The 18,475-nt window shown below is 41.8% G+C and overlaps 5 protein-coding genes across 5 annotated transcripts; all 5 read left to right on the plus strand.

The window, feature by feature from the left end:
• The first annotated feature begins 1,279 nt into the window (after positions 1-1,279).
• On the plus strand, positions 1,280-2,277 carry LOC108601458. Its single transcript, XM_017989356.1, has 2 exons — positions 1,280-1,835; positions 1,943-2,277. The coding sequence occupies exons 1-2, from the start codon at positions 1,280-1,282 to the stop codon at positions 2,275-2,277; spliced, it is 891 nt and encodes a 296-aa protein (XP_017844845.1).
• Positions 2,278-3,913: 1,636 nt separating this feature from the next.
• On the plus strand, positions 3,914-4,849 carry LOC108603897. Its single transcript, XM_017993072.1, has 2 exons — positions 3,914-4,353; positions 4,415-4,849. The coding sequence occupies exons 1-2, from the start codon at positions 4,098-4,100 to the stop codon at positions 4,771-4,773; spliced, it is 615 nt and encodes a 204-aa protein (XP_017848561.1). The 5' UTR covers positions 3,914-4,097; the 3' UTR covers positions 4,774-4,849.
• Positions 4,850-9,030: 4,181 nt separating this feature from the next.
• On the plus strand, positions 9,031-10,159 carry LOC108603896. Its single transcript, XM_017993071.1, has 3 exons — positions 9,031-9,298; positions 9,403-9,608; positions 9,667-10,159. Exons 1-3 carry the CDS (start codon positions 9,057-9,059, stop codon positions 10,026-10,028), a joined length of 810 nt encoding a protein of 269 aa, XP_017848560.1. The 5' UTR covers positions 9,031-9,056; the 3' UTR covers positions 10,029-10,159.
• Positions 10,160-11,584: 1,425 nt separating this feature from the next.
• LOC108603899 lies at positions 11,585-12,612 on the plus strand. The gene is made up of 3 exons (XM_017993075.1): positions 11,585-11,912; positions 12,153-12,305; positions 12,367-12,612. The coding sequence occupies exons 1-3, from the start codon at positions 11,594-11,596 to the stop codon at positions 12,537-12,539; spliced, it is 645 nt and encodes a 214-aa protein (XP_017848564.1). The 5' UTR covers positions 11,585-11,593; the 3' UTR covers positions 12,540-12,612.
• Positions 12,613-17,247: 4,635 nt separating this feature from the next.
• Positions 17,248-18,148, plus strand: LOC108601457. The gene is made up of 2 exons (XM_017989355.1): positions 17,248-17,563; positions 17,631-18,148. Exons 1-2 carry the CDS (start codon positions 17,248-17,250, stop codon positions 18,146-18,148), a joined length of 834 nt encoding a protein of 277 aa, XP_017844844.1.
• Positions 18,149-18,475: the final 327 nt, after the last annotated feature.

Here is an 18,475-nt window from a genome sequence, read left to right on the forward strand (position 1 = left end):
AACTTATCAAATCAAGTCCTCTTACGCTCTCAGTGTTGATGCTGCTCATAGCCAATTTCAGTTTAACGCAGGCTACAGTCAATTACCAAACTTCACACACACACAAGCATAAGCTTGAGTACAATCAATAAAACAGGCGCCTGAGCGTCTGCTACAAAAATCATTTGCTGAGCCGTTGCAGCGCTGGAAAGTAGGCAATGATAATACAACTAGCATGACGCCGTTAAGCTTACAGCATTAGGCATAACAATTCGTAGCTACAATGTAAAAGTCATGTGGGTTTTTCGCTGCAACACCTGCAGCATAAATTTGCATACGTTGCCAAACTGCAAACTAAACAACTCATCAAGTAGCTAGACATTTGAGGTCTCTGAGCGCAGGCTAAGTGCTTGGGGGGCGGCATTTAATAACGCATTCAAGCTGTGACAGTGACAGTTTATCCATCACAATGTCAGATAGGGCCACAGGCAGACGTTGGCTACGCTCGGCTGCAGCAAAATTCGTTGCAGCTTGTATTAAGTTGCAAGTGCAGCAATCTCAATTAGCACGCACGTCGCCCCAAGTGCGTCAATATTTTAGGCAAGTGCACATTAGGCACACTTTCCCACAGCTCAGCAATCTACTATGTATATATTTACACTTTGTATATATAGAATGCCCAAGTCAAGTGCAAGTTGCAGTTGAATTTTGGCAAGCAAGCTGCCTGCCAGCAAAACTATCTAGGCATATGGCAATATTAATAAGTTATAACTAAAGAGAGAGACTGTAAATTATATTTATTAAAACTATTACGCTTGACTGATCAAATGTGAATTTCTAATAATGGTGTGTGCTGCTGCCGTCGCTAAATTGAGTGCAGCACCTAATTGACATTTGGCTATGCTGTTCACTAATATTGCCATGACAACCGCATTAGAGTAGGTGAGAGAATTTGCCCACCGAAAAGCTGTGCGTGCTACGCTTCAGTACTTGCGGCCGCTGCTGCCTCGTGGCAACGTAAAAGTCGTCAACGCCAAGAGCAGCAGCAACAGCAATAACAAGCTGTGGACTAGACGCAGCTGTGGGTCGCGGCCACTTTCGGCGAAAGGCCGTAAAATCGCTCAACTAAGACAGCAATAAAATGTGTGTTTGGAGTTGCTAGAATTTGGTTTATCAAAATCTCAATACGCTCAATACAGCTCAGTCCAATTCTAAGTGGCGTGCGGAGCGCGTGTGTCTGTGACTTTTGTACAATATGTGGCAACTTCAAGTGTTTGTGCTAATCATTTATACGCTAACAATGCAGGCCCAGGCAAATGGCCTCGATGCGCGCTTCAATCTTGCGGCTTCCGCACCACAACAGCAGCCACAGCGGCAAGCGCAACCGCTGGAGGTAAATCTCAATGCCTGGCAGCCTTTTGCGGGCCACAACAATTGGCTGATACTACAGGCGACGGCAGCAACATCGGTGCAGCGGAAACAGGAGCAGGCTCAACGACTTCCTGTCAATTACTACGCCTACAATCATCGCTATAGTGCTGGCGATGCCGCAGGAAATTACCAGCAGCTGCAAAGCAATCCAGGTGAAAGTGATCAGCGCAGCTATTTACTAGCTATGGGTCGGGCTGCGGGAGCTCTCAGGCTTGCAACGGAAGCTAATATGCGTGCCAAGCCGGAAACACGTGACAGCGACAACATTGGGACTGCCACTCCAAATGCAGATAAAAAAGTCATGAGCGGCGCATCCTTGTTGGCGCCATTCGAACATGCACTGGGGCAGGTACGCAGCTTCTGCGACACGCTGCGTAGTCTCATTAGCCTGGACAGCGTGCCCGATGAGCATTCACTGTCATCAGGTGGGTGGTGTCTGTGGCAAATTTATTGCTACCGCATTTTATTTTAAGCGCAATCATTGGTCTGGACACTTAATTAACTGTTGAACTGGCACGATTCTACTTTGCAGATAGCGATGAAAATACTTTGGCAGCCACAGCAACAGCAACAGAAAACATATCAGAGGAAGTTCAAGGTCGTTACAGTCGTCTGGCGCTGACTGCCGAGAGCCGCAAGCTGAAAAAGCTAAAAAAGAAAATACAAAAACTGTTTTTCCCGCTGCTTATTGCCTATAAACTAAAATTTCTAACACTCATACCAGTGCTCATTGGCGGCCTAACACTGCTGGTGGGCACCACCGGCCTGGCAGGCTTCTTCTTTGCGCTATTTACGGCCGTAATGAGCCTCAAGACATCCACAGGTGGTGGGCATGGCAGCAAAGCCATTGTACTGAAAAAACTTTGAGCGATAGCAAGCAGTCCATTAAAGTGATTAAGGTGTGGCTGCCAAGCTAAGCGCTGCGATTAAAATCAAGTTGGCCAAGTTAACGAAATTCAATTGCTCTGCATTTAGCATAGTATTATATTTATATAAATAACATCGTCTATTTATTATTATTTGTTAGCGTTACGTATGCGTAATGTGCAACAACCGGATGCCCAAATAGCTCATTGGCAGGCAGCTAACGTTTTGCCAACGGTCTGACGACAGCCAAACGTTTGTTTGGGCCATTGTCAGTCAGCATTTAGTTCCGTGAGACGCATGTGCATTTGGTTTTATGCTCGAGTAGACATTGCTCTTAACTAATTCATAACCACGCAACAAGTTAACATTTCACTCGATATTTGCATAAGCCTGGGCCCCTAAGTTAATTCACATAAACATAGCATAACATACATACATGCATAATTATTATTCATTGCCGCTGGCTTTGCTTATCAGCATAATTTCTTTACGAAACTAATTAATGCGCGTTATCAAAAGACATTGGAAAACCGCTCAGACAAGCAGTATGCGCATATTTGTGAATTTTAGAGCAACTACATAAGTTGGGCTTCAATTATAATACTGGCTGGCTGGCATTACATTTGGAAACTGTGCTAATTACCTTATAACTAATTAGTTAAATTGCAATGCGGTTTGACATCTGAAATATTTGTGGGCGGCGGCGACGACACTAGTAATTTGATTATGAAACTTTAAGCCTGTTTTAAAATCTACTTAAATATAACTGCCAGAGCGAGTGTGTAATGCATTAATCATTTAATTTAAATATTGTAATTTAATTGCTGCAAATAAATATACTAATATAACATTACGAATTCATAATGAGTTGCGAACTCGTATTTAATGAGTTTTAAAGTAAAATAACAAACTGCCAACATGTTTTTTCTGCAATAAATAAAACACTTTTCGTAGCGCTTTCCTACAGTCTCGCTGGTGAGCTTAAGTGGTTAAAAATTGGTAAGATTAACAATTCACACCTTCTTTAGTACCAATCATTAGAATTCACCAACACGCAATAGCTTTCTTTTTTTATTCTAAAACATTAAGCTGAAATGCAAGTATTTCTACGAAATGGCTTTGCATTAATTAAGTTCTATTTTTTAATGAAACCACCAATTACTACCTGCAGTACCGAAGGGTAATAACTAAAATTCACACACACACACACACACACATGCACTTGCAACTTTAGACTCCCCGCGTTTGCTGCTGGCATTTCTTTGTGTTATAGAAATGGAAAAATGCTTTCAGCTAAAATGGCAAGTGAACCGCAACGTGTTGAAGTAAAATGCTTGCCAACAATAATAGAGTTTTTACTTGTTGCTGCTACCATATGTGGCGCAGCAACAACAGTTGTGTGTGTGTGTGTGTGTGGCAGCAACAACTGTAAACTGTTTATTAAAGTAGGGAAAACTTAATGTGTGTGTTCACGCTCAAGTAAAACTGAATCGAAAGCCGAACAAAGCCAAAAGCAAAACGCTAAATAATAATAATACAATAAATATAAATGTGTGTGTGTGTGTGTGTGTGCGTGCTTGTGTGTCTGCGTCTGTGTGTATAATAGAACAAAAGCGTGCTGCTATTAGCCGCGCACAGTCAAGTGGCAGAACAGCGTCCCAGCAAGCAGTCTAGATGCATTCGAGTGCAACGCTGCACTCTCCCACCCAAGAGCCACTTAGTTAGCTAAGTTAGCCAAGCTTGTGCTTGTATGATTTGGCCAGCAGCTCTTGCTCAGTTTGATTAGAAGTGCGCTATTGAAAAGAACGTGCAGCTCTAAAATGCTCTTCGTTTTCGCCATTCTGTTGGTGTCCTGTGCGCTGGCACAAAGCTTGCCACAGGGCTTGCCACCCGCAGTGCAGCTGGGCGGCGCAATTGTTGCTGCTGTGGAGCAGGATGTCGAGCAGGACGAGGCTGAATTGGAGCGTCGCCAGCGGGCGTGGCTCACTCATGCCGAGCGACAAGTGTACAAATTTCTTAACGATGAGCTGAGCAGCGAACAAGTGTTGAGCTTGCTGGACAACTGGTCAAGCCAAGGTGAGCATAGCTCATAGCTACATTAATAACAACTCTCACTCTTTTGTCTCTCTCGCTTTAGCTCGTGGCAAGCATCACAAGCAGAAGAAGTTGCTGAAGATGCTTTACCCGCTGCTGGGCGCTGCGGTCTTGGCCAAAGTCATCTTGCTGCCCTTGATCTTGAAGTGGCTAACGGCGCTGTCGGCCTCATCATTTGTCATGGGCAAAATAGCGTTGGCTGCCTCTGGCCTCTTGGCCTTGAAGTCGATTATGTCCGCTGGCCATGCACGCGATCGCTTGGAAATTATTCATTCATCAGCGCCCTCGCTCAAAGCCTATCACGGCGATTTGTCTTCCAGCGGCAGCAGCTGGCTGCCCATACGCCCACACTACATACCGCTGGGCGTGTCCAACAAGGATGTATACAAGCCGTTCCTCTAGTTCAGCAATGCGCATTGCTCGTAGCTCGAAGTGTTAGTGTTAGCCAATAGTTAAATAAAATAACAACAAACGTAACAACAACGTAGCAAATTAATTAGCACATGCGAGCAGCTAACGGCCTAAGCAAATGATGTTACGTGAAGCCAAAGTCAATGCGTCAATGCGTCAATGCGTGCACACAGCCGTTATGCATAAAACGGTTTATTGCGCATGCGCGACACTGGCCAAGACAAAAGGCATGCACGTAGTCAGCGTGGATTTCAAGGGGGCTCAGCAAGCACGTTATGATTTCGCAACATTTTTATTTAAATCTGGCTCTACCTTAGAGATCAGCGCTTAACTAAGTGTGAAATTTAAACAAACAAATTCAGCAGCACAAGCTTTTTAGTCATAACTTGCCCAAAAATCATCCGATTAATATTTCACAAATAGTTTGTCTAGTTTGTTTACTTTCTTGACATGGTTAAATCTCATTGAAAGAAACAAATTTATACTAAATGTCATTTTTTACATCACAAATACTTAAAATGGAATCTTATTTTGCTGAATTAGATCATAACAAAGCTTAAAATCCAAACCAAATTTGTCGGCATCATAGATTATTTTAACATAACTTGGTCAAAAACTGTCCTATTAACTGTTTTAATGCCCCCTTTGCCCTTACCTGACTACGCTCATGATACGACAACTTCCGCAAGCGTGTGTGTTGCTATAAAAACCTTAGCTTATGTAAAGAAATTTTTAGCATGCAGTCTTTAGTGCATTAGCAGCGTGGGTGGTCAGTTGTGACCCAAGCTAATAAACTGCTTAGACTGCATATATATAACTTCGACATATATGTATCTGAGGCTTTTAAGCCCAACATAAGAATGCCCGTCGAGCGAAGCAATCAAGTTATAAACTTTTGTTTTGAGGGCTACGCAAGTGAAAGTTGTAGGGCGCACACTTTATGGTAAACAAGACTCACACACACGCACACACATATAATTGCAGTGTTGTTGTTGTGGTTGTTGTTGCTTGCTAGTCGCGTATCTAGCGAATCGATCAACAGCACAAAGCGGCGCCTTGTGCTTTCCAGCGTTAAGTAAAGTAAGCTCAAGTGTTTTGGGCCTGAAAGTGAAGCTGCTGCTCAGTCTTTCTTTCAGTTGACAACATTCTCAACATTGTTGACGCCCGCCGCTTGCGATGACTGCGCAATGTTTGCGACTCTCACGAGATTACTTAACCAGACCATTTAGCATAGACACAGCAGCAGACCACAAATACATTGACAACAACAACAACTACAACAGCAACATAAACATGACGTGTTTGTTGTTTGAACATTTGTGTCATCAATTTCACTTTCTTTCAAGTCTTTTGCTTTTTTTTGGGTTAAACAAAGCGCCAACATTGTCTGTTGGCCCTAGCCCTTGGCCTGGCCTGGTGTGAAAGTGCTGCTCCCACAGGCACAGTTAATCGATTCGCCAGCAGGAAACGTTCACGTTTGGCTAACAACATTTTTTGGCCACAATGTCAGCCGCGCCGTCAAATGTCAACGAATTTGAGTTTGAGTTTGCGTTTGTTTGAGCTTTTGAAGTCTCGAGTTTGGAGTTTGAAGTGGCCGCAATGTAATGGCTATAAATATTTTAACAGCAAATAGACCTTAGCCCTAAAGCAGCCAGAAGTGTTTTTTTTTTTTTACAATTTTTTTGGGCTTGGGCGTGCGCTGCACTTTCTCAGCAACGAGCGTAGCGGACTACGCACAATATTGACATTTCATATTTGCGCAAACGAAAAGAAAATCAATTTCACCTGTTGGCGTTTAACCCAAAAACGTACAAAATACACTTATGCTGCCATTGGCTACTTTGTTTCAGTTTTCTTATTGTCTTTGGGGTCTGAAAGGGTGATGCATACCCTTTTAGCTAAATGCTGGACCAACACACTAAACAATTTTGTTATGCAACTTTAATGATCAAATAAAAAAACTTCTTAGACCCACAGCGAGCACTTTCATTTCAAGCAGCCATTTTCTAGCTGTTGGCTTGCCAACAAATGGCAAATGGGTCAGCAGAACACACGCTCTTGACTCCCTGCTAACACGCAATGTGGCCAACTTGCGCTTGGCTAATTTAAAAAGTCAATTGCTCAGTCATAAATTGTGAGTTATGGCATTGCCGACTGCATGCTGGAAAAAAAATAATCGACAAGCTGCCACACCCACAACAACAACAACAACGAAAGTATTCGAACCAATTCGTTTTTGGCAACTTGTTGCGGTTAATTGAGTGATGCCAGTCAACAAATTGCACAAAGTATAAATTTACGCATGTAGTAGTAAACATATATGTATGAAGCTAATTGATTTTATATATCCAATGTGCGTGTGTGTGTGTGTGTGTGTGCGAGTTTATTTTGGCAAGTGCCACAGACTGTGGCTGTCAGAAACGCATTAGAGTGACAGTTGGTTTGTTATAAATGAAAAGAGAAATTATTTATGATTGGCATATAGAAATTTCATTTGATTTGACATTTAACTTGACAATTGCTCTGCGATTAAGTTTTTGTTACTCATTTTGCTGTTGTTGTTGTTGCCGTTGCAGAAACCGGCAAAAGCAGGTTTCAGTGCATTGCAAAATCCACTACGAAAGTTACATAACTTTCACTTGGGCCGCTGCCTTTGCTCTGTTGCTAACGATGTCAATGAATGAATTTCCGACACACACACACAGAGAAAAAACTGGACCACGTGCGTCAGTTTGCAGACCGCTCGTAAATCATTATCAAGCTCATCATGAGCATGATCAACATCGCTGCATGAATGGGCCAACCTGATGATATGTATTCGTTAAGTTGATTTTTTTTTTGCTGCTGAACTGACTTGCAACGTTGCCGACGTTGCCGACGATCCGCAATGCAAATTAGCGCAGCAAGTGAATCATTTTTTGGGGGCCCTTTGGTATGCCAGTTATGTTATGTATGGCTGTGGCGCACTTTCTTTTTTATCTCGCGTTGCTGTGGGCTTAGGCAGCAGCAGCAGCAGCGGCAGCGCTAAAACAATAACCGAAAATAAAGGCGCGTCACTCATACGCAGCGTGTGACAAGCCGACGCCCGGCATTATGTTGTGGGCTCAAAAGCCAGATCAACAATGAGGACAGCGTTTAGTGTCACATTTTGTTGTAATATAAATGAAAGTGAGTTGCTGTCTTGTTGATTTTATTATATTTCGTTTGCGTTTAACAAGCTTGGGGCCAATCGTAAATATACAAATTGTTGTGGTATTTCTATTTTTATGGCATGCAACTAAATATGCAGAAATAAAGCAAAGCACGTGAGAAATGTTTGGCTGATGAATTTGGCCTTTGCTTGGCTTGAGCTTAAATCAGCTTTGCAGTCGCTTTCGTACTCGCACTCGAAAGTGCTAAATGCTATTTCGTTATGTAGTTAAGCACACACACACACACACACTGCTGACCCATTTCGGCGTAAGCGACGTATTTATAAATCTGAGGCCAGCAAGCGGATCAATAAATTAGCAAATATTGCGATTGCGAGAGATTCGAATGAAAGTAGGCTCTGAGACTTGAGGGTAAACAACAGCAGTTAGGGCGTGTATCGATATATTGAACATTACTGGTAATTACCCATGCTCCAGCCATGGGCCTACAGCCAATGATGCCAATTGTTTGCATTACGCAGCCACAGAGACGCGAACTCGAACGCGCTCTTGCTCTTCAACTTCAACTTCCACTGGAAGCTCTTCGCTCTTTCGCTGTCGCTCTCGCTCTTTGAGCGCTGAGGGCTTCAACTTGATGTTGACGGATGATGACGCTGGCAGCGACGCGCGACGTCAGCGCTGGCAGCAGCGGAGTTGGACAGCAAGAAATGAACATATTCACTTAACAAACAAGTTGACTTTATTTCTTTTTCGTGTTGAGCCCGTTGCCATTGTTGTTCCCTAGATATTTATGCATGTGAGAGCGACTTGACTTACTCTTTTTTGCGTCTTTATTGCTTTTTTTGTACATTTTTTTTTTGGGTAGGTAACTAGCTTCCGCAGTCGGCAACAGCAACTGCGACTGCGACGCTTTGTTTTGTTTTTTTTTTTTTGGAAATTGTTTTGTAATGCGCTGCGACAGCGACGGCGCAGCTGCCACAAAGTCGCCCAATATATAAGGCTTGACGTCCGGAGACGCATACATCAAATTCATCTCCGAGCTCAACAGCAGCAGCCGCAGCAACAGCAGCCCTCAAGGATTACAAATCGCGTCGCGCAAAAAATCAAACTAAACCAAACAAAATGAAAGTGTTCGCCATTGCCTGTGTGAGCCTAATGCTGGCCAGCTGCGCCTGGGCCGCTCCCAGCGTGCAAGATAACAAAATCGAAAGTGACAACTCGCTCGGACGTGCTGCCCGCTATCTGGGCGCCTGTCTCGAGAGCGAAGACATCTCCACCTGCCTGGCCGTCAAGGGCATCACTGCGCTCAACCGTGCAGCCAGGAGCAACAACATTGAGCTGCTCAATGGCGTCACCTTCCAGAGGTGTGTGAAAAGTGCTTAAAAGTGAAACTGCAATGCCAATGGCATGCCAAAGACTTAGACGAATTCTAAATTGTGCATTTGTGTTTCGATTTTTTTATCTGCAGAGATCCTGCCAGTCCAGTGCAACGCAGCGGCAAATCGCTGAGTGAGCAGGACATCTATGCTGAGCTGCCACAGAATGCTGAGGAACGCAGCGGCCGTCTGGTCGACTTGGCCATCTCAAGCGCCACCGATTTCCTCAGCAGCCACAATCTGGAATTCAAGCTGCCAGCCGAGACCACACAGCAGGTGGCACGCGCTCTGGATGAGGGTACAGTACATTAAACTTATATATACAATAAACGCTAATCATTTATTTTCATATATAGGTCGTGGCAAGATCAAGAAGATGATTGGTCCTCTGGCTCTGGCTATTGGCGCTAAGCTGTTCGCGGTTATTCCCTTGGTGCTTGGCTTCCTCGCTCTGCTGACCTTCAAGGCTGTTATCGTTGCCAAGATTGCTTTCTTCCTGGCCATACTCGTCGGCGGCTCGCGTCTGTTGGGCGGCTTTGGCAACAAGCTTGGTGGCGCCTCTTATGGCAGCGGCTACAACTCGAACGCCTGGTCCGCCCCCGCTACCGCTGGCTGGAGCTCTGGCGCCAGCTCTGCCTATCCCTATGCTCGCAGCATCAGCGCTGATGGCCAAGAGCTCGCCTATGCTGGTCAGCAGCAGCAGGAGCAGCAGCAATAAGCAATTTGGGCTTCTTACCCAACGATGTGCCTTCAATTTGAGAACCTAGTTAGTAGTAATTTATTCGAGTTGTTAAAACTGCAGCATATTTAACTAATTTATTGTAAAAACACAATACACACTCATACACACAGACAGGCAGGCAATGCCGTTCGTAGTCAAGTTCAATTTGTTTGTTATGATAATAAAAGAAGCAACGATTATTTCCATAAGTTCGCACTCTGTCACATTTTTTGCATAATTCATAAACTGCGAGCAGACTTTCCCAGCCAGCAAACTATATACTATACACTATAGTATGTGGCAAGTCGACACATGCAACAGCCAACTTTTCGTTTGAGTGGCAATTAAAAGTTTACGTACTTTGTTCTATGAACAAGTTGGCGGGCAAACAAGCTACAAGGTAAGCCAAAGAGTAAACTTATGTATAATTGCTATGCCTAAATAGATGCAGTTTAAGTGCCACGCCCCTTTGGGCTTGACATAGCTACGCATCGTGGGCTTGTTTTCATTGGCATGTTAATTGTTCACACAGCTTATGCTATAGAAGTCAGAAACTTTCTACTTATGCTCATAAAACGCCAAATGTCACTCTGGCTGGCGATCGAAGCGCAAATAAAATGTGAGTACGCGTATGAGTACAATTTAGCTTTCTTTTGTGCAGATTTAAATAAAAGATTTAGAAGCAAATTGAAATAGAAAACGCACACGCACACACAGAAACACACACCTGACGAAATGAGAATGAAATCGAAAGCGTCGAAAGCTTTTGTTATTGTTGCTGTTGCTGTTGCTGTTGTAGCTTGTCTTGCTAACTGGGCCAAAGCGCGCATTAAGTCACCATGGCTATGGCATACCAAATATGCACGTAGTATGCTCAACATTTGTCAACTAATAATCGCTTTAATGAAATCCAATGAGAGAAAGAGAGCCCAAAGAGCTGCCGCCTCCCCCCCAAGCAAGAATCTGGCACAGTCAAACTTCATAAGCAAATAAAGTCACGTTCTCTGCCCAGGTTGAGCTTTGTAGTTGTTGCATGCCAATTACGCATAGCTAACGGTATAGCCAGCCCAGTCCAGAAATTTGGGCCACTTGCTTATATAAAATTATATACAAAATATCATACGCAAGCTTGAAGCTTGAAGCGCATTGAGGCGCGACTTCCCTTTCGTTTGGACGTGGTACGTGGGACGTGCATGGAAATATGGTCAAGTTTGTTTGGCCCATACGACAATCGGCCAGGCCGCTCTGTGTGTGTGTGTGTGCATAAAATTTGCATAAATTGTTTGTTGTTGCAACGCTCTTTAGTGTTTTTGTTATTTGGCCAAAGCTGGATTTCTAGCCGCTCAAACTTGGGCACAGCGTCGCTTCAGGGTGTCCACATGGCACGCGTACGCATCGAAAGAAAGGTATAAAACTACAGAGCATTGCGTTCAATTAATCACAAAGCAATTTCCATTCACAAAGCCAACAGCAGTGCGAGCTTAACGCTGTGCCAAAGGACTATAAAAACTAAAGCCAATTACCCCCTCGTGTGAATAAAACCACAAAAAGTGATTAACAAAATGTGCGCGAAATTCGTTTGTGTTGTGCTTGTGGCAAGCTTTGTGTGCGGCGCCTTTGCGCTGCCCTCGCAGGATAGCAGCGAAAAGGATTTAGTCAACATGCTGAACAAACTGGATAACGAGGACTCCGTCTCGCTGTTCGGTGGACTGCGCATTGATCGCGTCGAGACCGGTCGCAGCTTTGGGGCCGCCAAGGCCGTTGAGTCGTTTGAGGATCGTGCCGAGCGCTATCTGGAAACCCACGAGCTCAATCTCTCGTTCTCCGGCGAGGAGCAAGATGAGAACGCCGAGAATGCCTACACCGGACGTGCCATGGAGGGTGAGTCAGCGTCGTTGTTTGGCGCACAACTTTCACCTAAGCCGGCGGCCACACCCGTCTGCAATTGACAGCTCACCTGCTGAATAATTGCGTATACGCAGCGTGTGGCACGCTGCCAGCTGCCAGCTTGACATTCTTGCTGCTGTATACTTTGCGGCTGCAGAAAATTTCGTCATGTCAGCGACTGGGCTTAGCCTACTTTTAGTACAAACTCTTAAATACTTTCGTACGTTTTAACAGAACCACGCAGCAAGCGCATGAAGAAGATGCTGTTGCCACTGCTGTTGGCTTTGAAGCTTAAGAAGGCTGTTGTCATCAAGGTTATGTTCACCATCATCAAGTTCATCTCGCTCAAGGCTCTGGCCATCTCCTTCCTCGCTCTCATTCTGGCTGGTAAGCAACTAATCAGACTGAAGCCACAAGCAACATGCCTAAGGCTTTGAATTTCTTGCAGGTGCCACCTTCTTCAAGGATCTGTTGGCCAAGAAGAAGGATCACATTACCACTGCCTACATCACTGGCAGCCCATTGAACGCCGAGATTGTGCACTCCGACTGGAACCGCAACGGTCAGGCTAGCGCCGCCGATCTGGCCTACAACCATTACGGTCTGGCTCAGCCCTTCTAAGCTGCCATAAAAAGCTTTTTTCTGCTCTCCGCTCGCTATGCTTTCTTCCTTTCTCCCATTGCACTTTCCTCTCCTCTTCACTTTCCTTTTCCCCCCATGAGACTTATCGGCTAATTCTCGCTCTAGCGCTGTAGTCAATAATCCTTTAGTTGTACTTAGTTAGTTAGCTGCAACATACCAAAAAGCTCAAAAAAAAAAAATGAAAAAAAACGAGAAACAGAAGAACATGAACTCTTCACCGACTTGGCTAGCTCAGGACAATGCACACGGACCAAACCTCATTCACAACACTTGCATCAAATATTTATTACATCAACAAACAAACAGCTCAGGTTTTCTGAAAAGCAAACAATGCACAACTTTAAAAATTGAATATTTGAAATCTTTAACGAAAAAGAAGAAGATAATCATCTTCTGTCTGCTAAAGTGTTTACTTACTAAGTATTTATTTGAATAATTTATAGCAATTGAATAAAAACGATTCATGAAAATCAGAAAATATGTGTTCATCATTGAATAATTGCAAGATAGACAACTTTTTATATATTGTCTCAATGCATAGGTCAATTCAATCACAATGCGAGGAAATGAAACAGATGTGAAATTCCCAATCAATCTTAATCTGTTAACATGATCTTTGTTATCAATATTGTAATTAATGTCGTTATCATCAACTAATTTTGCTCATACTGGGAAACTAATAAAAAATAATAGAAAAAAAATACACATATAAGCACCGCAATTGCAAATCATCAAATTACCTTCCAATAAGCAACTATACAACTGTGAAGTGAATTTAATTGAAAAGCAAGTGATCCCAAGAACTATTTGTCAAAATCTAAGTTTCCTTTCATACTTTAGTTATTATCAATTGTTTGCCTGTGCCCTTATTGGTTGCCTTGTTAGCCAAGCATTCGCTTATGGATTTATTATGCAGAAATGCGACATACGCGGTCGCAGTGGCGACAGAGTTTCTCCAGAAAGATGCAACAAGCTTTGCCTTAGCCTTGACGAAATCCCTGGAGATTGTGACTATGATCACGAGCGCCAAGACTGGTATTGCTTATGCAGTCCTCAATGAAGGAAAACAATAAATGCGTTTTTATTTGTTTCTTGTTTGCTATTTATATAAACTAATAGCAATGGTAAAGAAATAATAAATTAATAAGTTCCAAATCAAACTGAATCTGTCAATGCGATCATTGTTATCAACATTTTAAATAATGTCGTTATCATCGGCTTTGTTCATGTCGGAAATTTTGCATATATATAAGCTGCGAAAAAATTAAAAAACGCAATTCTAACATAATATTGCATCGAGCAACATCAACTGGAAAATTGTGTAGTAAATATAATTGAAAAGCAATGAAGGCAAGTGATCAGAATAGCTCTGTTTGTTGAAATCTAAGCTAACTTTTATCCTTTAGCTATTATCATTTATTTTTGCCTGTGTCCTAATTGGATGCCTTGTTAGCCAAGCTTTCGGTGATGGATTTCTTATGCAACTATGCAACAAAGACGGCTACACACGCACAAGAGCCTCTCCAGACAGATGCAATAAAATGTGCAAAGATTTAGGCGAAGGTACTGGAGACTGTGAATATGATCGCAGTCGCAGAGACTGGTTTTGTAGATGCAGTGGAAACTAAAGAAACGAGTGTATATTAATTTGTTGTTAATATATTAATAATAAATTATTAAATCTGCACACAACAAGCAAATACTTGAGTAAATCATTTTTCGTGGTAGGAGAGGCAGGAAAATATGAAAACAAATTGATAAATTGGTAACAGTAATATTTACAAACCAAATTTGGTATTATCGACTGATGAACTTCAGTGAGTGTAAATATTTATTACATATGCTTTAAACTATGTATATTTAAAATTTATTGTACAAGTAAATCAAGTGACTCGTTTGGTCTTTATTTCATTACATTTTAGCAATTGAATAGAAAAGATAAAAAAATATGCTGACAAGTATGGGCTCATGGAAAAAGTACAAATTTTCATGAGCATGTGCTGCTTAAGTTTTGTATTAATTGTTAGTATGTTCAGCATTGCCTCTTTTTAATCTCAATCTTTAATACGACGCACACTTCTCAAAGCAATACATAATGTTATCAATCTTGCCAAGAGGTCGATCGTATGCGAAAAAATGCTCAGCAAAGCATAGAATTATTTAGTCTTAAATATATTTGACAGCAAGCAACAGCAATACAAAAAAGTTCTTCATAAAATTGAAATCTAACTAAAATATAATGAAGGCAAGTAACTACAACATCTATTCATTTTCTAAACTAAGTTTTTGACTTCAGTTTTTGACTATTCTGCTTACCTTTGCGCTTATTACATGCTATGTCAGTCAAGCTTCAGCAGTACTCGGTCAATTTATTAATATGCCTTGCACCGATGAAGGCACAAATACAACAAAATCTTCAAGGCATTGCCATTATATATGTCTAGACCGTGGAAGTGTTTATGGACATTGTGAATTTAATAAAACAAGCGGAAAAAACCTTTGCAAATGCGAGGACAACGAAATTTGCAAAAATAACGGCTACATAAGTACAGGAGATTCTAAACATAACTGCGATCAAACGTGCAAACATCAGAACAAAGGTTCTGGAGATTGCGAATTTGACCCCCCTAGTAACGATTGGGTTTGTAAATGCACTGGACACTAAAGATATCTGAGAAATGAGTGTAATTTAATTTGTTGCTTGCTGTCTTCTGTCAAGAAAAAGAATAAGTTAATAAATTCTGCACACAATTAAGGCGCAAACCTTATATATATTTCATCTATTTAAATTTTTGTAGCGGGAGGCAGGAAATTTTCAAAACAAATAAGTAAATTGGTAATTTGAATATATACAAGCCAAATTTGGTACAATGATAATGGGAGTCACTTTCTGTTCTTATCAGCTGTAACATTTATTGTATATATTTATATACATATGCTTTAAATGAAGCCAATGGAGAGTAAATCTAACACAAATCACAATGTTAATGATATGAATATGTTTTTATGTATTTAAAATTTATTGTAAAAGTAAATCAAGTGACTCGCTTGACCTTTATTTCATTATATTTTAGCAATTGAATAGAAAAGATAAAAACATATGCTGACAAATGTAGGTTCCACGGCAAAAGTTCAAATTTTCATGAGCACGTGCTGCTTATCTTTTGTTTTAATTGTTAGTTTACTTAGCATTGACTCTTTCTAATCTTAATCTTAAATATACGAAGCACACTTCTTAAAGCAATACATAATATTATCAATGTTTCCGAAAAGTCGTAGATTATATTTACAGTATGAACGTATGTATAAAAAGGCCTTGTAAAGCATAGAATTATCTAGTCTTAAATATATTTGACAACAAGCAACAGCAAAAACAAAACGTTCTTCATAAAATTGAAATCTAACTAAACAATAATGAAGGCAAGTGATTACAACACCTATACATTATCTAAACTAAGTTGGCTTTTCTCCTTTAGTTGCTGTATTTTCTATTTAGCTGTGCGCTTGTTGCATGTTTTTTCAGTCAAGCATCAGCAGGGGGTCGTTTTATTAACCAACTTTGCAGCGAGAGCGGCTACACAAAAAGTAAAGTTTCTACAGAGCAATGCAATTCGATTTGCATATGGCAACGAAAAATGAGTTCTGGATTTTGTGGATTTGATCAATCTCGTCGGAAACACTTTTGCTTCTGCGAAGATTAAGTTCCCATTCTACAACATGTTAAAGAAATTAACATAGCAAATTTTCAAGATACCAATAAAATAAAAGAATAACTGAATACACATAAGTCTTATATTTTCATCAGGCTTAAATTTGCTAGTTAATTGAGTCACAGGAAAATTAACACTAATGTATATGAAATATGGTTAAAGTAAAATTATTTAGACATTTCTATTCTATTTAGGATATGGATATTATGGATATGATCAAGAACTTATATATGAACAACTTTGCTACTGCTTTGAAGATGAGGAAAATTATTATAAAAGTCGCAAATATGGTTTTGGGTTTGCTTAGTTTAATGCAGAATTTAAAAGAAAGGTCAATAAACTAAACTATATATATATATTATATTTTAATCAGGCCTAAATGTACTAGTTAATTGACTCAAAGGAAAGTGAAACCTAATTAATATGAAATATGCATTACAGCAAAAATATTTATGTTGGACATTGAGAATCAGATAAAAAATACGCAGACGACTTCACATAGCCATGAATTAATTGTTGCATGTTGAGGGCACGCGACTTTTATCTGGCTGGTAATTATGCCGTCTGCGAATTCACTTCATTTTCTTTTTTTTTTTTTTGTAAGTATTTCTCTGATTTTTTGGCTCAGAGAATTTGTTTAGTGGAAGAGTCTTGGTGACAAAATTAGCCTCACGATACGCTACACCGAGCGGCGCGGCGTTCAGAGGCCCTTGGCATAGAGAGGAAAGCGAAAGTGCCGCCCATTTGGCCAGTTGAACGCAGTCGAGCGGCGCTGGGAAGAATTTCGACCACAAATCGTTGGGTAATTAGAAAAAGTCAAAGCAGCAATAGCAACAACTACAACATTAAGTAAAGCCCAAAAGACTTTTCTGGCGGCTCTGCGTAGTGAAAGGTAAATGGGTATAAAAGTAAAAGCCATAAAAATTGTCTGCTGCAGTGCCACCAAAGTTAGCCAAAGCATTAGACGTACTTACAACATGCTGCTGCTCAAGACACTGGAATATCTGTTCTACTTGCTCTGGTTCTGTTTCCTCTGCAAATATGCCCAGGCGGCCAGCGTGCAGCCCACTGAGCCGGCGCCAATACAAATTGAGACTTTGCAGGCGCCCGCACAGAAGGTCAGCGCGCAGCTTGAGTGCGAGACATCAATGTTTAGTTGGATGTGCTTGAAACTTGAGTTTGTAAAGATTATGGAGCGCCTGGCCGAGCAGCGGGTGCTGAATGTGCTGCCCGGCGTCAGTGTGGTTAAGGATGAGAATGCCACAGAGCTCAAGACTTCAGAGCTGATGGCGGGTAAGTCGGAAAGAATTAATCCAATTGTCTCAATGTCTTACATATTGATATACACTTATGCCAACAGAGGTGGCTCGCAGCTATCCCAGTGATCCCAATACGCGCCTCAACGGCTACATCTTGGCCAAGCTGCAGAATATGTTAAAGACGCGCTTTCTGCGCTTTCGCCTGATGGACGACAAGAGTCTGGAGGAGGGACGCAAGCACAAGTTTGGCAAGAAGGGCGGCATGGAGGCGCTGGTGGCAGCCGGTGTCATGATGAAGGGCATGATGATGGCCATGGGCATGGGCGCCATTGCTTTGATGGCCGGAAAGGCGCTAATGACTGCCCTAATGGCATTAACGCTGTCCGGCGTACTTGGTCTAAAGGGTTTGGCCGGCGGCGGCAAGTCGACCACTTACGAAATTGTCGCCAAGCCCATCTACACATCCAGCCACTCACATTCGGTAAGCCATGAAGATGGACATGGTCACAGCGCGCACTTTGCTGGCGCCGCTGGAGGAGGCAGCGCCAGCGGCTACGGATACGGAGGCTATGCGCGCTCAATGGACCTACAGCAGCCTAGTCAACTGCAAAGATTATAAATCCATCTACCATCCATTCATTAGTATTATGTATTTATTGTGTATTTATAACAATATATTTAATGCAAGCAAAACAAAGTTGTCGCCTCGTTTCTATTGTGGAGAATCTACTGTACGCAGATTTGACGCACGGGCATGGCTAATTGATAAAAAGCATGCAGCCTGGTGTGAAGCAAGCCGTAATGGAAATTTTCTATTGGCAGTCTGCACTTGCCAACAGCATGTTGAGGTTTCTGATACTGTGCTGTTTATTTAGTATCCATCTGGCTGTAAAAAATCAAAGTAAGTTTAAGCCAAGCGCAAGCAAGCAGCTGCAACTAACTCTTG

This window comes from Drosophila busckii, chromosome 3R (genome assembly GCF_011750605.1).
Source record: "Drosophila busckii strain San Diego stock center, stock number 13000-0081.31 chromosome 3R, ASM1175060v1, whole genome shotgun sequence".
NCBI lineage: Eukaryota > Metazoa > Arthropoda > Insecta > Diptera > Drosophilidae > Drosophila > Drosophila busckii.

Coding starts and splice junctions, on each gene's coding strand:
- LOC108601458 (XM_017989356.1), top strand. CDS start 1,280: ATGCAGGCCCAGGCAAATGGCCTCGATGCGCGCTTCAATCTTGCGGCT. Junction 1,836..1,942: donor TGAGCATTCACTGTCATCAG/GTGGGTGGTGTC, acceptor TCTACTTTGCAG/ATAGCGATGAAAATACTTTG.
- LOC108603897 (XM_017993072.1), top strand. CDS start 4,098: ATGCTCTTCGTTTTCGCCATTCTGTTGGTGTCCTGTGCGCTGGCACAA. Junction 4,354..4,414: donor GGACAACTGGTCAAGCCAAG/GTGAGCATAGCT, acceptor CTCTCGCTTTAG/CTCGTGGCAAGCATCACAAG.
- LOC108603896 (XM_017993071.1), top strand. CDS start 9,057: ATGAAAGTGTTCGCCATTGCCTGTGTGAGCCTAATGCTGGCCAGCTGC. Junction 9,299..9,402: donor AATGGCGTCACCTTCCAGAG/GTGTGTGAAAAG, acceptor TTTTATCTGCAG/AGATCCTGCCAGTCCAGTGC. Junction 9,609..9,666: donor GGCACGCGCTCTGGATGAGG/GTACAGTACATT, acceptor TTTCATATATAG/GTCGTGGCAAGATCAAGAAG.
- LOC108603899 (XM_017993075.1), top strand. CDS start 11,594: ATGTGCGCGAAATTCGTTTGTGTTGTGCTTGTGGCAAGCTTTGTGTGC. Junction 11,913..12,152: donor CACCGGACGTGCCATGGAGG/GTGAGTCAGCGT, acceptor ACGTTTTAACAG/AACCACGCAGCAAGCGCATG. Junction 12,306..12,366: donor CCTCGCTCTCATTCTGGCTG/GTAAGCAACTAA, acceptor AATTTCTTGCAG/GTGCCACCTTCTTCAAGGAT.
- LOC108601457 (XM_017989355.1), top strand. CDS start 17,248: ATGCTGCTGCTCAAGACACTGGAATATCTGTTCTACTTGCTCTGGTTC. Junction 17,564..17,630: donor GACTTCAGAGCTGATGGCGG/GTAAGTCGGAAA, acceptor TTATGCCAACAG/AGGTGGCTCGCAGCTATCCC.